General features: G+C 38.9%; 1 protein-coding gene across 3 annotated transcripts in view; it reads left to right on the top strand.

Annotated features, from left to right (window-relative positions):
* Nucleotides 1-22,185, top strand: part of dnai3 (dynein axonemal intermediate chain 3) — a 59,922-nt gene that overhangs the window by 13,246 nt on the left and 24,491 nt on the right. For all 3 annotated transcript variants that reach the window (XR_013794964.1, XM_079589518.1, XM_079589517.1), the window contains exons 8-15: nucleotides 1,606-1,722; nucleotides 1,910-2,100; nucleotides 2,989-3,113; nucleotides 18,497-18,586; nucleotides 19,641-19,721; nucleotides 20,421-20,528; nucleotides 21,509-21,582; nucleotides 21,687-21,840. Coding sequence is in view for 2 of the 3 variants with exons in the window: in XM_079589518.1 (XP_079445644.1) it covers nucleotides 1,606-1,722; nucleotides 1,910-2,100; nucleotides 2,989-3,113; nucleotides 18,497-18,586; nucleotides 19,641-19,721; nucleotides 20,421-20,528; nucleotides 21,509-21,582; nucleotides 21,687-21,840 (940 nt within the window). In the remaining variant the exon portion in view is untranslated. The remainder of the gene's footprint in view (nucleotides 1-1,605; nucleotides 1,723-1,909; nucleotides 2,101-2,988; nucleotides 3,114-18,496; nucleotides 18,587-19,640; nucleotides 19,722-20,420; nucleotides 20,529-21,508; nucleotides 21,583-21,686; nucleotides 21,841-22,185) is intronic.

Genomic DNA, 22,185 nt, shown 5'->3' with positions numbered 1-22,185 from the left:
GTGGTACAAACACCTCAACACACACACATATGAGACACCACACACTCGTCCACGCAAACACTGTGGTACAAACACCTCAACACACACACATATGAGACACCACACACTCGTCCACGCAAACACTGTGGTACAAACACCTCAACACACTCACATATGAGACACCACACACTCGTCCACGCAAACACTGTGGTACAAACACCTCAACACACACACATATGAGACACCACACACTCGTCCACGCAAACACTGTGGTACAAACACCTCAACACACACACATATGAGACACCACACACTCGTCCACGCAAACACTGTGGTACAAACACCTCTACACACTCACATATGAGACACCACACACTCGTCCACGCAAACACTGTGGTACAAACACCTCAACACACACACATATGAGACACCACACACTCGTCCACGCAAACACTGTGGTACAAACACCTCTACACACTCACATATGAGACACCACACACTCGTCCACGCAAACACTGTGGTACAAACACCTCAACACACACACATATGAGACACCACACACTCGTCCACGCAAACACTGTGGTACAAACACCTCAACACACACACATATGAGACACCACACACTCGTCCACGCAAACACTGTGGTACAAACACCTCAACACACTCACATATGAGACACCACACACTCGTCCACGCAAACACTGTGGTACAAACACCTCAACACACACACATATGAGACACCACACACTCGTCCACGCAAACACTGTGGTACAAACACCTCAACACACACACATATGAGACACCACACACTCGTCCACGCAAACACTGTGGTACAAACACCTCTACACACTCACATATGAGACACCACACACTCGTCCACGCAAACACTGTGGTACAAACACCTCTACACACTCACACATGAGACATCACACACTCGTCCACGCAAACACTGTGGTACAAACACCTCTACACACTCACATATGAGACACCACACACTCGTCCACGCAAACACTGTGGTACAAACACCTCAACACACACACTCGTCCACGCAAACACTGTGGTACAAACACCTCAACACACACACACATATGAGACACCACACACTCGTCCACGCAAACACTGTGGTACAAACACCTCAACACACACACATATGAGACCCTGGACCACAAAACCAGTCACAAGGGTACATTATTTGAAATTGAGATGTATACATCATCTGACCGCTGAATAAATAATCTCTCCATTGATGTGTGGTGTGTTAGGATAGGACAATATTTGGTCGAGACACAACTATTGAAAATCTGGAATCTGAGGAGCAAAAAAATGTAAACATTGAGAAAATCTCCTTTAAAGTTGTGCATTTATGTTCACGATTGTGCTGCATTCACTCACAAAAATACATGTTTTATATATTTACGGCAGGACATTTACTAAATATCTTCATGGAACATGATCTTAATATCCTCATGATTTTTGGCATAAAAGAAAAATGGATAATTTTGACCCATACGATGTATAGTTGCTATTGCCACAGATATACCCGTGCGGCTCCAGACTGGGTTTGGGATCAAGGGTCACATGTGTCTATATTTTCTATGATTGGCATGATGCGGTCACGTGTTACAGGAAATACCCAAAGAACATGTGCACGCAGTACGAACCCCGAGAGTTCAGTCCTGAGGAGAAAGAACATCACCTGCGATCAGAAAACCTGAAGAACTTCATCACATCTGTAGCGATAAGGTCAGTCAGCAAGTGAACGTTATTCTGTCTCTGTGTTATTCTGAACTCACTCCTCTGTTCTCTGAATCTGGTAATGCCATAACATTTGGTTCTAGTTGTTCTCTCAAATTAAAATTCAAAATTGCTTTATTGGCATTACTTTTTTATTTTATTTATCAAATGTTATCACTTCTCTGGCGTCTCTCAGGTTTGAAAGGTCCCTGCAGCAGAATGTGATCTCAGACGTGTTCTGTGACGACTGGACGGTCCTGTGTGAGGACGACGGTGTGCCGACGGGGAAAACTGAGACTCAGCTGAAGGAGTATCAGTCCTTCATGGACCTGCACTTCAGCAGAGAGAAGAGCATCAGTCACGTGCACTGGCATCCCTCCATCAGCGGTCAGCGCCAGCACTCGTTTTACTGAACAGATAATAAATACCTTCAATACATCATTCAGGATAAAATGGTCATAGGGCAAAATAAAAGAAAATAATAGTCAAATAAAAGAAAATAACAGTCAAATAAAATAAAATAATAGTAAAATAAATGAAAATAATAGTAAAATAAAATAATAGTAAAATAAAATAAAATAATAGTCAAATAAAAGAAATTAATAGTCAAAGAAAATAGAATGAAATAGCTATAGTACAAAATAAAATATCCATAGTGCAAAATAAAATAGCTATAGTTCAAACATTAATAATAAAATAAAACAAAATATAGTAATAATACCGGTAAACTTAAAATAACCATAGTACAAAATAATATATCCATAGTGCAAAATAAAGTCATAAAATAAAAGAATAATAAAATAAAATAAAATAGGTATAGTGCAAAATAAATAAAATAAATAAATAAAATAGCTATAGTTTAAACATTAATAATAAAATAAAACAAAATATAATAATAATACCGGTAAACTTAAAATAGCCATAGTACAAAATAATATATCCATAGTGCAAAATAAAGTAATAAAATAAAATAATAATAAAATAAAATAGCCATAGTGCAAAATAAAATAAAAGTCAAATAAAATAGAATTAAATAGCCATAGTACAAAATAAAAGAAAATAAGAAAATAATAATAAAATATCCATAGTGCAAAATAAAATAATAACATAACATAATAGTAAAATAAAATATCCATAGTGAAAAGGTTAAATAAATATCCAAATGCAAAAAAAAAAAAAAAAAATAGTCTTAGTGCAAAATAAAATAAATTAAAATAATATGTGTTTTTTACTGCATATCCCCCATTATTCTGCATAATAAACGAGTGTTTTCAGGTGTGATTGCTGTGGCCATGACGGAGAGACTGTCTCTTGAGGAGCGGATCGATAACTCCACTAAACTCCTGTTAAACCCGTCATACATTCTCTTCTGGAGCTTCACTGACCCCATAAACCCACAAGTAATCATCATCATCATCAGTATACAACATTTCCCAGTATAATGTTTACTGCAGTTTGTAAACAGCATGTAAAATCTTACATCAAGATGCATTTACTACATAGTTTTAAAGCAAAAATTCTAGGCTACACTGCAAAAAATGCTTTTCTTACTCAGTATTTCTGTCTTGTTTCCAGTCCAAATATCTAAAAAAGTCTTAAATCAAGATGCATTTACTAGATGAGTAAAATAAGATATTATGTCCTGTTTTCCGGGGGAATAAATCAAAATTAAGTGAGTTGATGCTTTAAAGGGATACTCCACTTTTTTGGGAAATAGGCTCATTTTACAACTCCCCCAGAGTTAAACAGTTCAGTTGTACCGTTTTCGAATCCATTCAGCCGAACTCCGGTTCTGACGGTACCACTTTTAGCATAGCTTAGCATAGATCATTGATTCTGATGGGACCATTAGCATTTCTTTCCAAATGACCAACGAGTTTCAATATTTTTCCTATTTAAAACTTGACTCTTCTGTAGTTAACCCGTGTACTAAGATCGATGGAAAATGAAAAGTTGCGATTTTCCAAGCCTATATGGCTAGGAACTACTCTCATCCCGGCGTAAGAATCAAGGAACTGTGCGGCCGTACCATGAGTGCAGTAGCGTAATGATATGACGAAGCACCTGAAAATAGTCCCCAGCTCGGTAACTTCCAACATGACCGGGACTAAGTTTGTGTAGTTTTTAGGTGGCAAATTAGGTTTCCTGTGCGATTAGCCATGGTTCTGTGCGTAGTAAAGGGCTGTGATAGTAAGGCGAAGGTATATTCTACCGTAATGTTACACCGAATACCAACGAACAAAAAGAAACTAAAAAATCAATGGTTGACTGCTCTGAACATTGATCTAAAAACGCCGATAGAATCTATCAAAAAATGGCGTGTTTGCTGAAAGCATTTTGGACCAGATGACTATAAAGAAAACACGGACAGTAAGCGTCTAAAGGATACAGCCATCCCAACAATCTTCAATGTACAGACAGGTCCAAGTGCATCATCATCATCACCCATGGGTGTAAGTACCAGCGATGCGCGGGTCAATGTATAAACAACCCGCACCCGACCGACGTTTTCAACTAACCCGCCCGCAACTCGGACCGCAAAATAAATAAAGAAAATATTGTACCTGACCCGCGTTTTTTTTAAAGTAGCTATAGTAATGCTCATCGCGTCATGGGCCATAGACGGAGGGGTGCGCATTTTTCTGAATGCTGTATGATATCGCCTAGTGTTTTTTAATAAAGGCTTGATTTATTCATTTATTTCGTTTCATTTTCTTAACAATTAAGATGCTGCATGTGTTTATCCAGTCTAATCGAAGTGCAGATGGGAGTTTTAGTTACTGAAACATGTTCTGAGGGCAGAAAGGAAAATGATTGGTTTACAGCTTCAACCAATGAAACTGAAGCAAAGGCGGGGTCAAGACGTTTGAACGTGCAGAGGGATATTATTAGTCGGACTCGCAACACACAAGAAAAACGCTTCGTGGGGAAAACGCATTTATTGCAAGGTAAGTGATTTTACCATATATTTTGTTAAAATTCAGCATCCTCTAACGTTTCTTAAGATAATCAGCGAACATTGAAATGCACAGAACTAATCATCGTCTAAATATGGTATTGTATGCATTTTGATTCGACTGTTTACTCAGTCAACCGCAACATAGCTGCTTAGGACGTAACTGGTGTAAAACCTATGTGTAAAACATGCTTTTCCAATGCTATCTCGCTGTGTGTGAAATTGATATGTGACAACAGAACTCGTTCAAATGTCCGAGAAATTTCAACGGTCAAACTGATACATCTCCCGTCCAAGCGCTGCTCTCAGGGCAGGAGTAACTCAATAGATTCATATCGCTGTTATTTTAGTGTATTACGCGCTGCTCTCAGGGCAGGAGTAACTCAATAGATTCATATCGCTGTTATTATTACGCGCTGCTCTCAGGGCAGGAATACTAAATAGATTCAGATCGCTGTTATTTTAGTGTATTACGCGCTGCTCTCAGGGCAGGAATAATCAATAGATTCAGATCGTTGTTATTTTAGTGCATTATGCGCTGCTCTCAGGGCAGGAATAATCAATAGATTCAGATCGCTGTTATTTTAGTGCATTACGCGCTGCTCTCAGGGCAGGAGTACTCAATAGATTCAGATCGTTGTTATTTTAATGTATTATGCGCTGCTCTCAGGGCAGGAGTACTCAATAGATTCAGATCGTTGTTATTTTAATGTATTATGCGCTGCTCTCAGGGCAGGAGTACTCAATAGATTCAGATCGCTGTTACTCAGGGTGTATTTTAGCTTTATATTAGTGTAAATTAGTCTATTTTAGCTGTCCAGGCGCACCAAACTTACTTCAATGTGCACTTAACTTGTGAAACATGTAACAATAAGACTGTGATCTAAGTGCTATTTTGTTGTATGACATATCAAAGAAATTGACGGTTTTGAGGGCGTTATAAACGTATTTTAGCTTAAAGATCTTAAGGTTTCTACTAGTAATTCTGTTTGTTTACATTGCTACCACTTTACAATAAGGTTTCATAAATGTTCCAGGCACCAAGTTTACTCCACAAAAGAAAGTAGTCCAGGAAATATTTGATAATGAGGATGTTCATTGTTCAATATCCAAAACTGAAGCCTGCAGTTGAAATACATTTTACGTTGTTTTTCTATGACTGTCAGTGTACATTGAAACCAAAATCTTTATGTATTTAATTTGCAGGAAGACGTACACTTCAGGTATTTAAGGAGGAACTGGCAGACATTTGGCCAGGCGACCCATGGCCTTGGGTCTGGTTTGATGGGAAGCACATTCAAGTTCAACGACTACTGTCTAAAAGAAAAAAATTAAAGCATCTAAAAACCTCTAAGAATGATGATATGAACTAGTTAAAAGTACAGCAGTTTAATGATACATCTTTGCTCTGCATTTTTTGTGATTTGTTGCTGTTTTATCATTTTAATCCACTGGAAATGTTTTGTAATAGTATAAAAAAGGAAAGTCTAATTATACCTGAATTGTAATATTGGACTATTAAAACCGTTCAATAAAAAATATAATTTGTGAACTGATTATTTACAATCAACGTTCGTTCTTCCATTTTCTTATACAAAGAATCTCCACAAGTCATTGAATGAAAAGACAGTAACAGCAAGATAAAACAGGGTTCCTACGCATTCTCCATTCAAAAAATCCATACTTTTCTAAGGGGTGGATTAGGGTTCAGGCTGTAGGACTGCCGAATGAACGTTTCTGTCAGGATCACTGATGCTACTCTTAATTATCATTAAGATATTAGAAAGCTGTATATTTCTTGTCTATTACCACCCACTTCTACTTATACCAAAGATGGAAATAAGCGCAGTTACAATAGCTAAATATGTGGGAGAGCGTTGCTATAGTGTGACGATATTGTATTGCAATAGGTAGCACTTCAAAATCAATACCAAATCAAAACTAGTTAGCACATTATTTGTAATTGAAAGGTTTTAATGACAATATATGGTTAGGTTACACTTAAAATAGTTACAAAATAGATGATATGATAACTTCTACCATTAATTGTACCCAGCATATATGTAAAAAGTTACCTGAAAGAGAGGGAGAGAGTGTAGAGAGTAAGATACAAAGAAAGAGACAGAATAAAAAGGCCCAGAGCAACTGTTACAATCTTCTTTTATTCATTCTTTGACCATGTGACTGTAACCCAAATGTGAGATGTTCAAACTGACCAATCAGATAATTACAATTTCCCCCACTGTACTAAAGGTGTGAAAATTCGTAGACCCCCGATGTACACACATTTCAGTCAACAGGTCTTGAGCACTCTTTAAATTACATTTCCTTGTTTCTCTGCAATGCTCAGTGAGAAAATGTAATTGTTTGCACATAGATCCACATTAGGATCTTTTGCAAGCACATTTATGCATCACAAACTCAACTCTGTGAGATTGTGCGCTTGTATCAGGTGGAACCAAACGTTCTTCGTCTTTGAATCCAGGCTTTTTGTTATCATAGACTGGGCAGCATCAGAGGCGTCTTCAGTGTTAGCTCCTCTAATTCATCCAGTTTCTGCCAGCTCCTTCAGGTAACTGAAGAATGAGATAAAACAACAAGTCAATAATAGACAGAAAAGAAATGGTCTACTGATGTAACAATTAGGGATGGGCATTTTTGTCATTTTCTCATTTCGATCATCAACAGGTCTCAAAAACGAGTACTCGAGTAATCAGGGGGGCGTGGCGTGTCCGTCATGAAAATGTTAGGAAATGTTACATGTAAGACGGTTACGGAAATTAATGTTGACAAATAAAAATATGACATTAAACATAACACTATGATGCATCAATGTTTTCGAAAAAGAAAAATCTAAAAGGAATAGGCCTAGCTGCTTGAGGTAAAGCTAAAGAGTAAATGATCTCTAGTAAACTGAAGCACGTTCTACGAGAACCTATGAGATTAATAATCAGATATTCTAGATACATAAACGTAACATTACAACTTACATGAACAAAAGAACGCGAATACCCATGTGAACTAGTTTTTTTACAGTCAGTGGTTTGATAGGGAAATTTTGGATGTGCTATTCCCTTAACAGCGCGCTGATACACGAGCAACTAAAGCACAGAGAATTTACAACACTATCACAATCCTGTTCTCATTATAATGCTGAATATCTTGTGTATATTGGCGCTGCACATCTTTATGAGAAATTATGGTCTGTTCCCAACAACTTCCACTCCAATATATATATAGGCTATATCAAAATGTTCCTTCACTTAAGAGTTTAATTATCATATAGAGACAATTACATTCAATTGGTGTGGGACACAGAGAATCTTCTCAGACAAGGGGATGTCTCTCTCAACTTCATTAACATACAGACCATAGCTGTCACAATAAGAGCAACTTAATTTACATTAAGAGTTGTAAACTGTATCAGGATAAAAGGTTTGAGATTTGGATGTTCTGGGTTCATTCTGACGCCGGTGAACCCAAGGTGCTTTTGTGTACCTTGCCACTGCTATGATGTAATAAACTTCATTTTTGAGATCTTTGACGTCCACTTAATTTCTTCTTACACTTAATTTTATTTTGCATGATAGAAAGTGATTACAGTCATCATCACTGTGCGTTTTCAAAGCCAAAACTAGAAACAACCATCTTCCATCCTGCAATGGTGCTGAGACTGAGGCTGAGTGACTGTACGGTCGGTAAACTGCAGTTTTTTGCTAGCTGGTTAATAAACTAAATTAAACACGTATTGTATTTGTGATTAATCGGATATAGACAACATAAAAGTAATCTTGCAACTTACATCTGCAAGGACGCGAATGTGCACATGAACTTGACCGTGCGAGTCTGATGTGTAACGTGAGCGAGCTTCCTTTAACAGCGCTGAAAAACTAAAGCTCAAAGAATACAAAATTATATTACAATCGTGTTCTCAGTATAATGTTATGTAATATAGATTGGCGCTGCACATCTTGCACTGAACTGTATTTCATGATCAAAGTAAGTCCTGGCATCACTGATGTGCGCATTTTCAAATCCAGTTTCACTTTATTTCGCCGGTCTGGAAGGGGTGCTCTCTAACTAGGAATGCTCATATTGACCGTTTAACCGAAAGTAAAAATTTTGACCGATTAATACTATCAGTTAAACGGTTAGATCAGCGCATAATACACTAAAATAACAACAATCTGATTCTATTGAGTTACTCCTGCCCTGAGAGCAGCGCATAATACACTAAAATAACAGCGATCTGAATCTATTGAGTACTCCTGCCCTGAGAGCAGCGCATAATACACTAAAATAACAACAATCTGATTCTATTGAGTTACTCCTGCCCTGAGAGCAGCGCATAATACACTAAAATAACAGCGATCTGAATCTATTGAGTTACTCCTGCCCTGAGAGCAGCGCATAATACACTAAAATAACAACAATCTGATTCTATTGAGTATTCCTGCCCTGAGAGCAGCGCATAATACACTAAAATAACAGCGATCTGAATCTATTGAGTATTCCTGCCCTGAGAGCAGCGCGTAATGCACTAAAATAACAGCGATCTGAATCTATTGAGTATTCCTGCCCTGAGAGCAGCGCATAATACACTAAAATAACAGCGATCTGAATCTATTGACTACTCCTGCCCTGAGAGCAGCGCGTAATACACTAAAATAACAGCGATCTGAATCTATTGAGTACTCCTGCCCTGAGAGCAGCGCGTAATGCACTAAAATAACAGCGATCTGAATCTATTGAGTACTCCTGCCCTGAGAGCAGCGCGTAATACACTAAAATAACAGCGATCTGAATCTATTGAGTTACTCCTGCCCTGAGAGCAGCGCGTAATGCACTAAAATAACAGCGATCTGAATCTATTGAGTTACTCCTGCCCTGAGAGCAGCGCGTAATGCACTAAAATAACAACAATCTGAATCTATTGAGTACTCCTGCCCTGAGAGCAGCGCATAATACACTAAAATAACAGCGATCTGAATCTATTGAGTTACTCCTGCCCTGAGAGCAGCGCATAATACACTAAAATAACAGCAATCTGAATCTATTTAGTACTCCTGCCCTGAGAGCAGCGAGTAATGCACTAAAATAACAACAATCTGAATCTATTGAGTACTCCTGCCCTGAGAGCAGCGCATAATACACTAAAATAACAACAATCTGATTCTATTGAGTTACTCCTGCCCTGAGAGCAGCGCATAATACACTAAAATAACAGCGATCTGAATCTATTGAGTATTCCTGCCCTGAGAGCAGCGCGTAATGCACTAAAATAACAGCGATCTGAATCTATTGAGTATTCCTGCCCTGAGAGCAGCGCATAATACACTAAAATAACAGCGATCTGAATCTATTGACTACTCCTGCCCTGAGAGCAGCGCGTAATACACTAAAATAACAGCGATCTGAATCTATTGAGTTACTCCTGCCCTGAGAGCAGCGCATAATACATTAAAATAACAGCGATCTGAATCTATTGAGTACTCCTGCCCTGAGAGCAGCGCGTAATGCACTAAAATAACAGCGATCTGAATCTATTGAGTACTCCTGCCCTGAGAGCAGCGCGTAATACACTAAAATAACAGCGATCTGAATCTATTGAGTTACTCCTGCCCTGAGAGCAGCGCGTAATGCACTAAAATAACAGCGATCTGAATCTATTGAGTTACTCCTGCCCTGAGAGCAGCGCGTAATGCACTAAAATAACAGCGATCTGAATCTATTTAGTATTCCTGCCCTGAGAGCAGCGAGTAATGCACTAAAATAACAACAATCTGAATCTATTGAGTACTCCTGCCCTGAGAGCAGCGCGTAATGCACTAAAATAACAGCGATCTGAATCTATTGAGTACTCCTGCCCTGAGAGCAGCGCGTAATACACTAAAATAACAGCGATCTGAATCTATTGAGTATTCCTGCCCTGAGAGCAGCGCGTAATACACTAAAATAACAGCGATCTGAATCTATTGAGTATTCCTGCCCTGAGAGCAGCGCGTAATGCACTAAAATAACAGCGATCTGAATCTATTGAGTACTCCTGCCCTGAGAGCAGCGCGTAATACACTAAAATAACAGCGATCTGAATCTATTGAGTATTCCTGCCCTGAGAGCAGCGCGTAATGCACTAAAATAACAGCGATCTGAATCTATTGAGTACTCCTGCCCTGAGAGCAGCGCGTAATACACTAAAATAACAGCGATCTGAATCTATTGAGTATTCCTGCCCTGAGAGCAGTGCGTAATGCACTAAAATAACAGCGATCTGAATCTATTGAGTATTCCTGCCCTGAGAGCAGCGCATAATACACTAAAATAACAGCAATCTGAATCTATTTAGTACTCCTGCCCTGAGAGCAGCGTGTAATGCACTAAAATAACAGCGATCTGAATCTATTTAGTATTCCTGCCCTGAGAGCAGCGCGTAATACACTAAAATAACAGCGATCTGAATCTATTGAGTACTCCTGCCCTGAGAGCAGCGCATAATACATTAAAATAACAGCGATCTGAATCTATTGAGTTCTCCTGCCCTGAGAGCAGCGCGTAATGCACTAAAATAACAGCGATCTGAATCTATTGAGTACTCCTGCCCTGAGAGCAGCGCATAATACACTAAAATAACAGCGATCTGAATCTATTGATTATTCCTGCCCTGAGAGCAGCACATAATACACTAAAATAACAGCGATCTGAATCTATTGAGTACTCCTGCCCTGAGAGCAGCGCATAATACACTAAAATAACAGCGATCTGAATCTATTGAGTTACTCCTGCCCTGAGAGCAGCGCGTAATGCACTAAAATAACAGCGATCTGAATCTATTTAGTATTCCTGCCCTGAGAGCAGCGCGTAATGCACTAAAATAACAACAATCTGAATCTATTGAGTACTCCTGCCCTGAGAGCAGCACATAATACACTAAAATAACAGCGATCTGAATCTATTGAGTAGTCCTGCCCTGAGAGCAGCGCGTAATGCACTAAAATAACAGTGATCTGAATCTATTGACTACTCCTGCCCTGAGAGCAGCGCGTAATGCATTAAAATAACAACAATCTGAATATATTGAGTAGTCCTGCCCTGAGAGCAGCGCATAATGCACTAAAATAACAGCGATCTGAATCTATTGACTACTCCTGCCCTGAGAGCAGCGCGTAATGCATTAAAATAACAACAATCTGAATCTATTGACTACTCCTGCCCTGAGAGCAGCGCGTAATGCACTAAAATAACAGCGATCTGAATCTATTGAGTTACTCCTGCCCTGAGAGCAGCGCGTAATGCATTAAAATAACAACAATCTGAATCTATTGACTACTCCTGCCCTGAGAGCAGCGCGTAATGCATTAAAATAACAACAATCTGAATATATTGAGTAGTCCTGCCCTGAGAGCAGCGCGTAATGCACTAAAATAACAGCGATCTGAATCTATTGACTACTCCTGCCCTGAGAGCAGCGCGTAATGCATTAAAATAACAACAATCTGAATCTATTGACTACTCCTGCCCTGAGAGCAGCGCATAATACACTAAAATAACAGCGATCTGAATCTATTGACTACTCCTGCCCTGAGAGCAGCGCGTAATGCATTAAAATAACAACAATCTGAATCTATTGACTACTCCTGCCCTGAGAGCAGCGCGTAATGCACTAAAATAACAGCGATCTGAATCTATTGAGTATTCCTGCCCTGAGAGCAGCGCGTAATGCACTAAAATAACAGCGATCTGAATCTATTTAGTATTCCTGCCCTGAGAGCAGCGCGTAATACACTAAAATAACAGCGATCTGAATCTATTTAGTATTCCTGCCCTGAGAGCAGCGCATAATACACTAAAATAACAGCGATCTGAATCTATTGAGTTACTCCTGCCCTGAGAGCAGCGCATAATACACTAAAATAACAGCGATCTGAATCTATTGAGTATTTCTGCCCTGAGAGCAGCGCGTAATGCACTAAAATAACAGCGATCTGAATCTATTTAGTATTCCTGCCCTGAGAGCAGCGCGTAATGCACTAAAATAACAACAATCTGAATCTATTGAGTACTCCTGCCCTGAGAGCAGCGCATAATAAACTAAAATAACAGCGATCTGAATCTATTTAGTACTCCTGCCCTGAGAGCAGCGCATAATACACTAAAATAACAGCGATCTGAATCTATTGAGTACTCCTGCCCTGAGAGCAGCGCATAATACACTAAAATAACAGCGATCTGAATCTATTGAGTTACTCCTGCCATGAGAGCAGCGCGTAATGCACTAAAATAACAGCGATCTGAATCTATTTAGTATTCCTGCCCTGAGAGCAGCGCGTAATGCACTAAAATAACAACAATCTGAATCTATTGAGTACTCCTGCCCTGAGAGCAGCACATAATACACTAAAATAACAGCGATCTGAATCTATTGACTACTCCTGCCCTGAGAGCAGCGCGTAATGCACTAAAATAACAGTGATCTGAATCTATTGACTACTCCTGCCCTGAGAGCAGCGCATAATACACTAAAATAACAGCGATCTGAATCTATTGACTACTCCTGCCCTGAGAGCAGCGCGTAATGCATTAAAATAACAACAATCTGAATATATTGAGTAGTCCTGCCCTGAGAGCAGCGCATAATGCACTAAAATAACAGCGATCTGAATCTATTGACTACTCCTGCCCTGAGAGCAGCGCGTAATGCATTAAAATAACAACAATCTGAATCTATTGACTACTCCTGCCCTGAGAGCAGCGCGTAATGCATTAAAATAACAACAATCTGAATCTATTTAGTATTCCTGCCCTGAGAGCAGCGCGTAATGCACTAAAATAACAACAATCTGAATCTATTGAGTACTCCTGCCCTGAGAGCAGCACATAATACACTAAAATAACAGCGATCTGAATCTATTGAGTACTCCTGCCCTGAGAGCAGCGCGTAATGCACTAAAATAACAGCGATCTGAATCTATTGACTACTCCTGCCCTGAGAGCAGCGCGTAATGCATTAAAATAACAACAATCTGAATATATTGAGTAGTCCTGCCCTGAGAGCAGCGCATAATGCACTAAAATAACAGCGATCTGAATCTATTGACTACTCCTGCCCTGAGAGCAGCGCGTAATGCATTAAAATAACAACAATCTGAATCTATTGACTACTCCTGCCCTGAGAGCAGCGCGTAATGCATTAAAATAACAACAATCTGAATCTATTGACTACTCCTGCCCTGAGAGCAGCGCGTAATGCATTAAAATAACAACAATCTGAATCTATTGACTACTCCTGCCCTGAGAGCAGCGCGTAATGCACTAAAATAACAGCGATCTGAATCTATTGAGTACTCCTGCCCTGAGAGCAGCGCATAATACACTAAAATAACAGCGATCTGAATCTATTGAGTACTCCTGCCCTGAGAGCAGCGCGTAATGCATTAAAATAACAACAATCTGAATCTATTGACTACTCCTGCCCTGAGAGCAGCGCGTAATGCACTAAAATAACAGCGATCTGAATCTATTGAGTACTCCTGCCCTGAGAGCAGCGCATAATACACTAAAATAACAGCGATCTGAATCTATTGAGTACTCCTGCCCTGAGAGCAGCGCGTAATGCATTAAAATAACAACAATCTGAATCTATTGAGTACTCCTGCCCTGAGAGCAGCGCATAATACACTAAAATAACAGCGATCTGAATCTATACTCCTGCCCTGAGAGCAGCGCGTAATGCATTAAAATAACAACAATCTGAATCTATTGACTACTCCTGCCCTGAGAGCAGCGCGTAATGCACTAAAATAACAGCGATCTGAATCTATTGAGTATTCCTGCCCTGAGAGCAGCGCGTAATACACTAAAATAACAGCGATCTGAATCTATTTAGTATTCCTGCCCTGAGAGCAGCGCGTAATACACTAAAATAACAGCGATCTGAATCTATACTCCTGCCCTGAGAGCAGCGCGTAATGCATTAAAATAACAACAATCTGAATCTATTGACTACTCCTGCCCTGAGAGCAGCGCGTAATGCACTAAAATAACAGCGATCTGAATCTATTGAGTATTCCTGCCCTGAGAGCAGCGCGTAATGCACTAAAATAACAGCGATCTGAATCTATTTAGTATTCCTGCCCTGAGAGCAGCGCGTAATACACTAAAATAACAGCGATCTGAATCTATTTAGTATTCCTGCCCTGAGAGCAGCGCATAATACACTAAAATAACAGCGATCTGAATCTATTGAGTACTCCTGCCCTGAGAGCAGCGCATAATACACTAAAATAACAGCGATCTGAATCTATTGAGTATTTCTGCCCTGAGAGCAGCGCGTAATGCACTAAAATAACAGCGATCTGAATCTATTTAGTATTCCTGCCCTGAGAGCAGCGCGTAATGCACTAAAATAACAACAATCTGAATCTATTGAGTACTCCTGCCCTGAGAGCAGCGCATAATACACTAAAATAACAGCGATCTGAATCTATTTAGTACTCCTGCCCTGAGAGCAGCGCATAATACACTAAAATAACAGCGATCTGAATCTATTTAGTACTCCTGCCCTGAGAGCAGCGCATAATACACTAAAATAACAACGATCTGAATCTATTTAGTATTCCTGCCCTGAGAGCAGCGCGTAATGCACTAAAATAACAGTGATCTGAATCTATTGAGTACTCCTGCCCTGAGAGCAGCTCGTAATGCACTAAAATAACAACAATCTGAATCTATTGAGTACTCCTGCCCTGAGAGCAGCTCGTAATGCACTAAAATAACAACAATCTGAATCTATTGAGTACTCCTGCCCTGAGAGCAGCGCGTAATACACTAAAATAACAACAATCTGAATCTATTGAGTACTCCTGCCCTGAGAGCAGCGCATAATACACTAAAATAACAGTGATCTGAATCTATTGAGTTACTCCTGCCCTGAGAGCAGCGCATAATACACTAAAATAACAGTGATCTGAATCTATTGAGTATTCCTGCCCTGAGAGCAGCGCGTAATGCACTAAAATAACAACGATCTGAATCTATTGAGTACTCCTGCCCTGAGAGCAGCGCGTAACACACTAAAATAACAGCGATCTGAATCTATTGATTATTCCTGCCCTGAGAGCAGCGCATAATGCACTAAAATAACAGCGATCTGAATCTATTGATTATTCCTGCCCTGAGAGCAGCGCATAATGCACTAAAATAACAACGATCTGAATCTATTGATTATTCCTGCCCTGAGAGCAGCGCATAATACACTAAAATAACAGCGATCTGAATCTATTTAGTATTCCTGCCCTGAGAGCAGCGCATAATACACTAAAATAACAGCGATCTGAATCTATTTAGTATTCCTGCCCTGAGAGCAGCACGTAATGCACTAAAATAACAGCGATCTGAATCTATTGAGTTACTCCTGCCCTGAGAGCAGCGCGTAATACACTAAAATAACAGCGATCTGAATCTATTGAGTACTCCTGCCCTGAGAGCAGCGCGTAATACACTAAAATAACAGCGATCTGAATCTATTTAGTATTCCTGCCCTGAGAGCAGCACGTAATAATAACAGCGATCTGAATCTATTGAGTACTCCTGCCCTGAGAGCAGCGCGTAATACACTAAAATAACAGCGATCTGAATCTATTTAGTATTCCTGCCCTGAGAGCAGCGCGTAATAATAACAGCGATATGAATCTATTGAGTTACTCCTGCCCTGAGAGCAGCGCGTAATACACTAAAATAACAGCGATATGAATCTATTGAGTTACTCCTGCCCTGAGAGCAGCGCGTAATACACTAAAATAACAGCGATATGAATCTATTGAGTTACTCCTGCCCTGAGAGCAGCGCTTGGACGGGAGATGTATCAGTTTGACCGTTGAAATTTCTCGGAGATTTGAACGAGTTCTGTTGTCACATATCAATTTCACACACAGCGAGATAGCATTGGAAAAGCATGTTTTACACATAGGTTTTACACCAGTTACGTCCTAAGCAGCTATGTTGCGGTTGACTGAGTAAACAGTCGAATCAAAATGCATTGCATACAATACCATATTTAGACGATGATTAGTTCTGTGCATTTCAATGTTCGCTGATTATCTTAAGAAACGTTAGAGGATGCTGAATTTTAACAAAATATATGGTAAAATCACTTACCTTGCAATAAATGCGTTTTCCCCACGAAGCGTTTTTCTTGTGTGTTGCGAGTCCGACTAATAATATCCCTCTGCACGTTCAAACGTCTTGACCCCGCCTTTGCTTCAGTTTCATTGGTTGAAGCTGTAAACCAATCATTTTCCTTTCTGCCCTCAGAACATGTTTCAGTAACTAAAACTCCCATCTGCAATCGAAGTGCGTCTCTCCCCCGACTTTCCCAACAAAAATCCCGCCCCCTCTCAGCAAATACATAAAACTGACATTACTGAGCTATGCGTTTAAAAGTAGCCTATTAAAATGGCACAATGGCATTGCTCAGTTCAACGCGTTGGGAAATCGGGCATTTTGTCCCGCGTCAGCTTTTATTCAAAAGTTAATAACGCGCTCAACATTTAGGTAAATAAGGATTTCCCGCTGTCATCTCTGACTGAGCTCGTGCATCATCCTCGCGCAGTTATTCAGCCAATAAAGTGTACACCTATGTATTTCATAGAACATTGAGTCTAGTACTATATAAATTACAAAGGTTTAATTTGCATCTTTATTTCAAACGACCAGACCGACCGCGACACGAATATCATTAAAAATATTTTTGGATGACTCGTAACCGCGGGTAACCACAGGCACCCGCTAATTTTGGATCAACCCGCGCATCACTGGAAGTACTGAATAACAATTTTACTTTTTGTAAAAGCACTGCCGTTGTTATCTTCCTGTGAAATGCAATCAGTGAGTGCTATAGGTTTCCTCGATCATTCGTCTTGTACAGTATAACGTTAGTAGTTTTGTTGTAGAGTTCTGGTGAGGTAGCGTATAACCCTTGTATGGTGTTCGGGTCTGTTTAGATGTTATCTAAATCGTCTCTCACTTAATGTCTCCATGCTACAAGGCACGCTCCCTGTGCAAGCAGGTTGTCACGTTGGTTTGTTGACGGCAAGTGCTTCGTCATATCATTACGCTGCTGCACCCATGGTACGGCCGCACAGTTCCTTGATTCTTACGCCGGAATGAGAGAATAGTTCCTCTAGCCATATAGGCTTGGAAAATCGCAACTTTTCATTTTCCGTCGATCTTAGTACACGGTTTAACTACAGAAGAGTCAAGTTTTAAATAGGAAAAATATTGAAACTCGTTGGTCATTTGGAAAGAAATGCTAATGGTCCCATCAGAATCAATGATCTATGCTAAGCTATGCTAAAAGTGGTACCGTCAGAACCGGAGTTCGGCTGAATGGATTCGAAAACGGTAAAACTCAACTGTTTAACTCTGGGGGAGTTGTAAAATGAGCTTATTTCCAAAAAAAGTGGAGTATCCCTTAAAAAAGCTAAATTATCTGCCAATGGGGTCAGAAAAATAATCTTAATTCAAACAGAAACAACATTATTTATAGTTATATTATAGTTAAAACATTATAGTTTTAAGCAAAAACTCACTTCATTTGTATTTATTTCCCCAGAAAACAAGACTTAATGTCTTATGTCATTTCACTATCTACTATCACATCTAGTAAATGCATCTTGATTTAAGAAATGTTGGATATTTGGACTGGAAACAAGACAAAAATACTGAGTAAGAAAAGCACTTTTTCTGTCATTTCTGTCATTGTGTGCCTCTGTAATGGAGGCAGAAGAACAGATGTGAACTCAATCTGTCTGTCCTCTGTTTGCTTTGCAGTTGCAGCTTGAATGTCCTGAAGATGTTCTTTGTTTCCAGTTCTGTCCGTCAGACCCCAATATCATCGCTGGCGGCTGCATAAACGGCCAGGTGCAGAATCAGTTTAGAAATCTTCTCTTTTCTCTCTCAGTTTCATCTTCCACTCACGGTACCTTAACTGGTCCACTCTGTTATTGTAAGACACTATAGATGAATAGGGTAAAAAATGTTAAGTTAGAGTTAAGTTAAGTTAAAACTCATCTTTGATCACCAAAATTACATATTTACATTTTTTTTCCCTTAAAATATATTGAATGTATGACTTTAACTAGTATATATCACCATATTTTCCCCAGTTGATCAATCAGAGTACATTAAGAAAGTATTGTATACCAAGTTTTTCAGAATGTTATGTTTAAATGTGCAAATGAGCCATTGTCTAATTAAATATACACTAATTTGTATACACTCCCAGAGCATAAATCTGAAGCCAGGTTCAAAATATTATTATATATTCATATATATATTATATTAATATTAGAGTTAAAGGTTTTTACCAAGGGGATTTTGGATTTCTCTTTTTATCACTGCATAAATCAGAAAATACTGTCAACAGCCCGAAATAAACACATTTTCACCATGTTTTTTGGAATAAGATGTTATATAAATCAGTGTGAATGATATATGAACAAACCCTTCAGTAAAAACCTTCAGAATATAGACAGGAATAAAACTGTAAGTTTTGGTGTGTGTAACTGCTGCTGAAGTGGAGGACAAACTCTTTAAAGATATGTAGTGTAACTGGACTCTACAGATGAAGTGCAATAAAATAAAGATTACGTTTTCTTTACACTAATCTGAAGAAAGACATTTTATGGAGGCAAAATAGCTCATAATCTTAAAATTGAGCAGTGCATGAAAAATGTAAATGCCTTTTAATGTAAAGCACTTTGAATAACCAACGTGTATGAAATGTGCTATATAAACAAACTTGCCTTATAATGTTCTCTCAGCAGAAGTGAAGGTAACAATTATAAAGACCTAAAACAGACCAAACACATTATTACATTCGTGTTATATTAATGTTTAATATAAGTATATTTGCATCTTCTGCAACGTTAACATACTGTTATACTTTCGACTCTAACTTATGCTTTGTTTACAGGTAGTATTATGGGATATTTCAGCACACGTGGAGAGACTTCAGGACACCCGCAGTGGCGGTGATAACATCTCAAACAACCTAGTGAGTTACACACACACACCATGCGGTTATTTAGAGCATGTGTGTGTTTGCTAGCAATACTTTGGGAACCATATTGTGTCCAGATGTGCTAAATGTGACAAAACCTGCCTTTGATGACATCCTCAAATGTAAAAATGACATCTAAATAAAGACTGTGTTTCTAGTTATTATTATTATTATTATTAGCTTTATATAAAACAATACTAGATTGTGGTATGTGCTCATTCTGATACATTGTAAAAAATTACTGCAATTTTAACAGTAAAAGACTGTAAAAATGCTACGGTAAAAACCTGTATTGGTAAATTCCCTTAATCTGTACAGTGAAAAACTGTAATAGACATAATGGGACGTTTCATGTCATTTTACAGTAAAATACTGTAACTGTAAAATTTATCTTATAATATACAGTAAAAAAAACGCAAATTGACATTCCCAGAATGCTATGTGTGACAGCTCACATTTGATGGATTTTCATTAGATTTCTTATCATTGTGTTGATTAGAGTTTTATGTTGTTAAATGAATGTTTAAATTGTAAATGTTAACATTAATTAAGATTAATAAATTCTGTATAAGTATTTTTCATGTTTACTAATGTAGTAAACTAATGTTAACAAATGAAACCTTACTGTAAAGTGTTACCCAATTTTTTTTTTTTTACACTGTATGCAAATAAAATATGTGCATGTTTTTCCAGGACAAAGACGATGTAATTCCCGTGGTCCGGTACTGCGCTGTGTCTGGGATAGAGAACGGACACAAGGCTCCGGTCACAGATATTCAGTGGCTGCCAGAAACATTCGAGGTGAACGAGGGCTCAACTGTCCTGTCTTTAAAAACACAAAAAATGCTTTTCTCACTCAGTATTTTTGTCTTGTTTACAGTCCAAATATCAAACATTTCTTAAATCAAGATGCGTTTACTAAAGTAGTAAAATTACATAAGATATTATGTCCTGTTTTTCGGGGGAATTAATCAAAATTAATGTTAAAAACAAGCAAAATGATCTGCCAATGGGGTCAGAATAATAATGTTGTTTCTGTTTTAATTAAGATTATTTTTCTGACCCCATCGGCAGATCATTTAGCTTTTTTTTTAAGCATCAACTCACTTCATTTTGATGAGTTCCCCCGGAAAACAGGACATAATTAGCCTGGGAAAACCCAGACCACTTCCGGCAAATTTAGATTTGCTCTGCAAGTGGGTCTGGCAAAGAGCCCATTGAAACCCATTTCCAATCCGTCGAAATCGCGGCACCAATCAGAAACGTTTTACACGATGACGACAGAGCAGAGACGGTGACGCAGATTTTGTACATTACAAAGATGGATGCCGCCGTGGAACATCACAACATCACTCGTTCGAATCAGCTATCGCGTCTGTTTCAAGCGATTTAAAATGGTCATTTTCGTTAACACAAACAGAGAATTGCTGAGAGTCTCGAGATGTTTCTCCGTCGCTCTGCATACGTCATGTCATTCATCGCTCTGATTGGTTTTAGATCTTTCCGACGTCCGTTGGTGACGCCCCTGTGGAAATGAATTGTCTATGGAGCTTTGCCAGACCCTTACTCAGTTACAACTGAGAGGGTCTGGGTTTTCCCAGGCTAGGACATAATATCTTATGTCATTATACTACTTTAGTAAATGCATCTTGATTTAAGAAATGTTTCATATTTGGACTGGAAACAAGACAAAAATACTAAGTAAGAAAAGCATTTTTTTGCATTTAAGAGTTAAATTTAAATCACACTGCAGCATTTATGTTCATCAATTTCTCGCTCAGCTGTCCAGATTTGGGATTCCAGTGGAAAACTCGAGTCGTATCTGCGTTCAGATGGTCACGTGTGCTCTTGACTGGTGCTGAGATCTACACTAGATACACATACACATGTTTATGCTCTTGTTTAACATCAAACTCACTCCTCAATGTGTGTGTGTGTGTGTGTGTGTGTGTGTTTCAGCTGTGTGTTATTCTGGGATCTTCGACTTCCTCGTGCCGTGTCTCAGTCCCTCACGGACGTGAAACAGAAATCGGAGGAAAAGCCCCCGGAAAACCCTCACGGTGTCCCAAATACATTCAAACACCTCAACCTGACCTGGAAACCCTTTATCCGAGTATGTGATGCACACAAACACACGCATGTCTGGGGCTTTTCACTGCGCTTACATTTTCCATTTTTTTTCCATTTATTCATTCTTATATAGCACAGTTTAGTGCAACACGGGTTCCCCAAAGTGCTTCACAATAAAGAAGAAACGTCAATAGATAAAGATAAAAATACATAGAATCACATAAAATAGACATAGATCTAACAGATGTGATTTTAGCCTGAATTTTAGAGTAATTATAGATTTGGCTGATTTGTCCTGTGCGGACACACAGAAGCTGATTCTCTGGGGAGTATATGTTGACACCATGTTGGACATGTACAAATGTTGGCATGAAAGTGAAGTTGTGCT

The sequence above is a fragment of the Phoxinus phoxinus genome, assembly GCF_949152265.1.
Source record: "Phoxinus phoxinus genome assembly, chromosome: 18".
NCBI lineage: Eukaryota > Metazoa > Chordata > Actinopteri > Cypriniformes > Leuciscidae > Phoxinus > Phoxinus phoxinus.
Note: the sequence above shows the minus strand (reverse complement) of the source record. Positions and strands in the feature narration are given on the sequence as shown.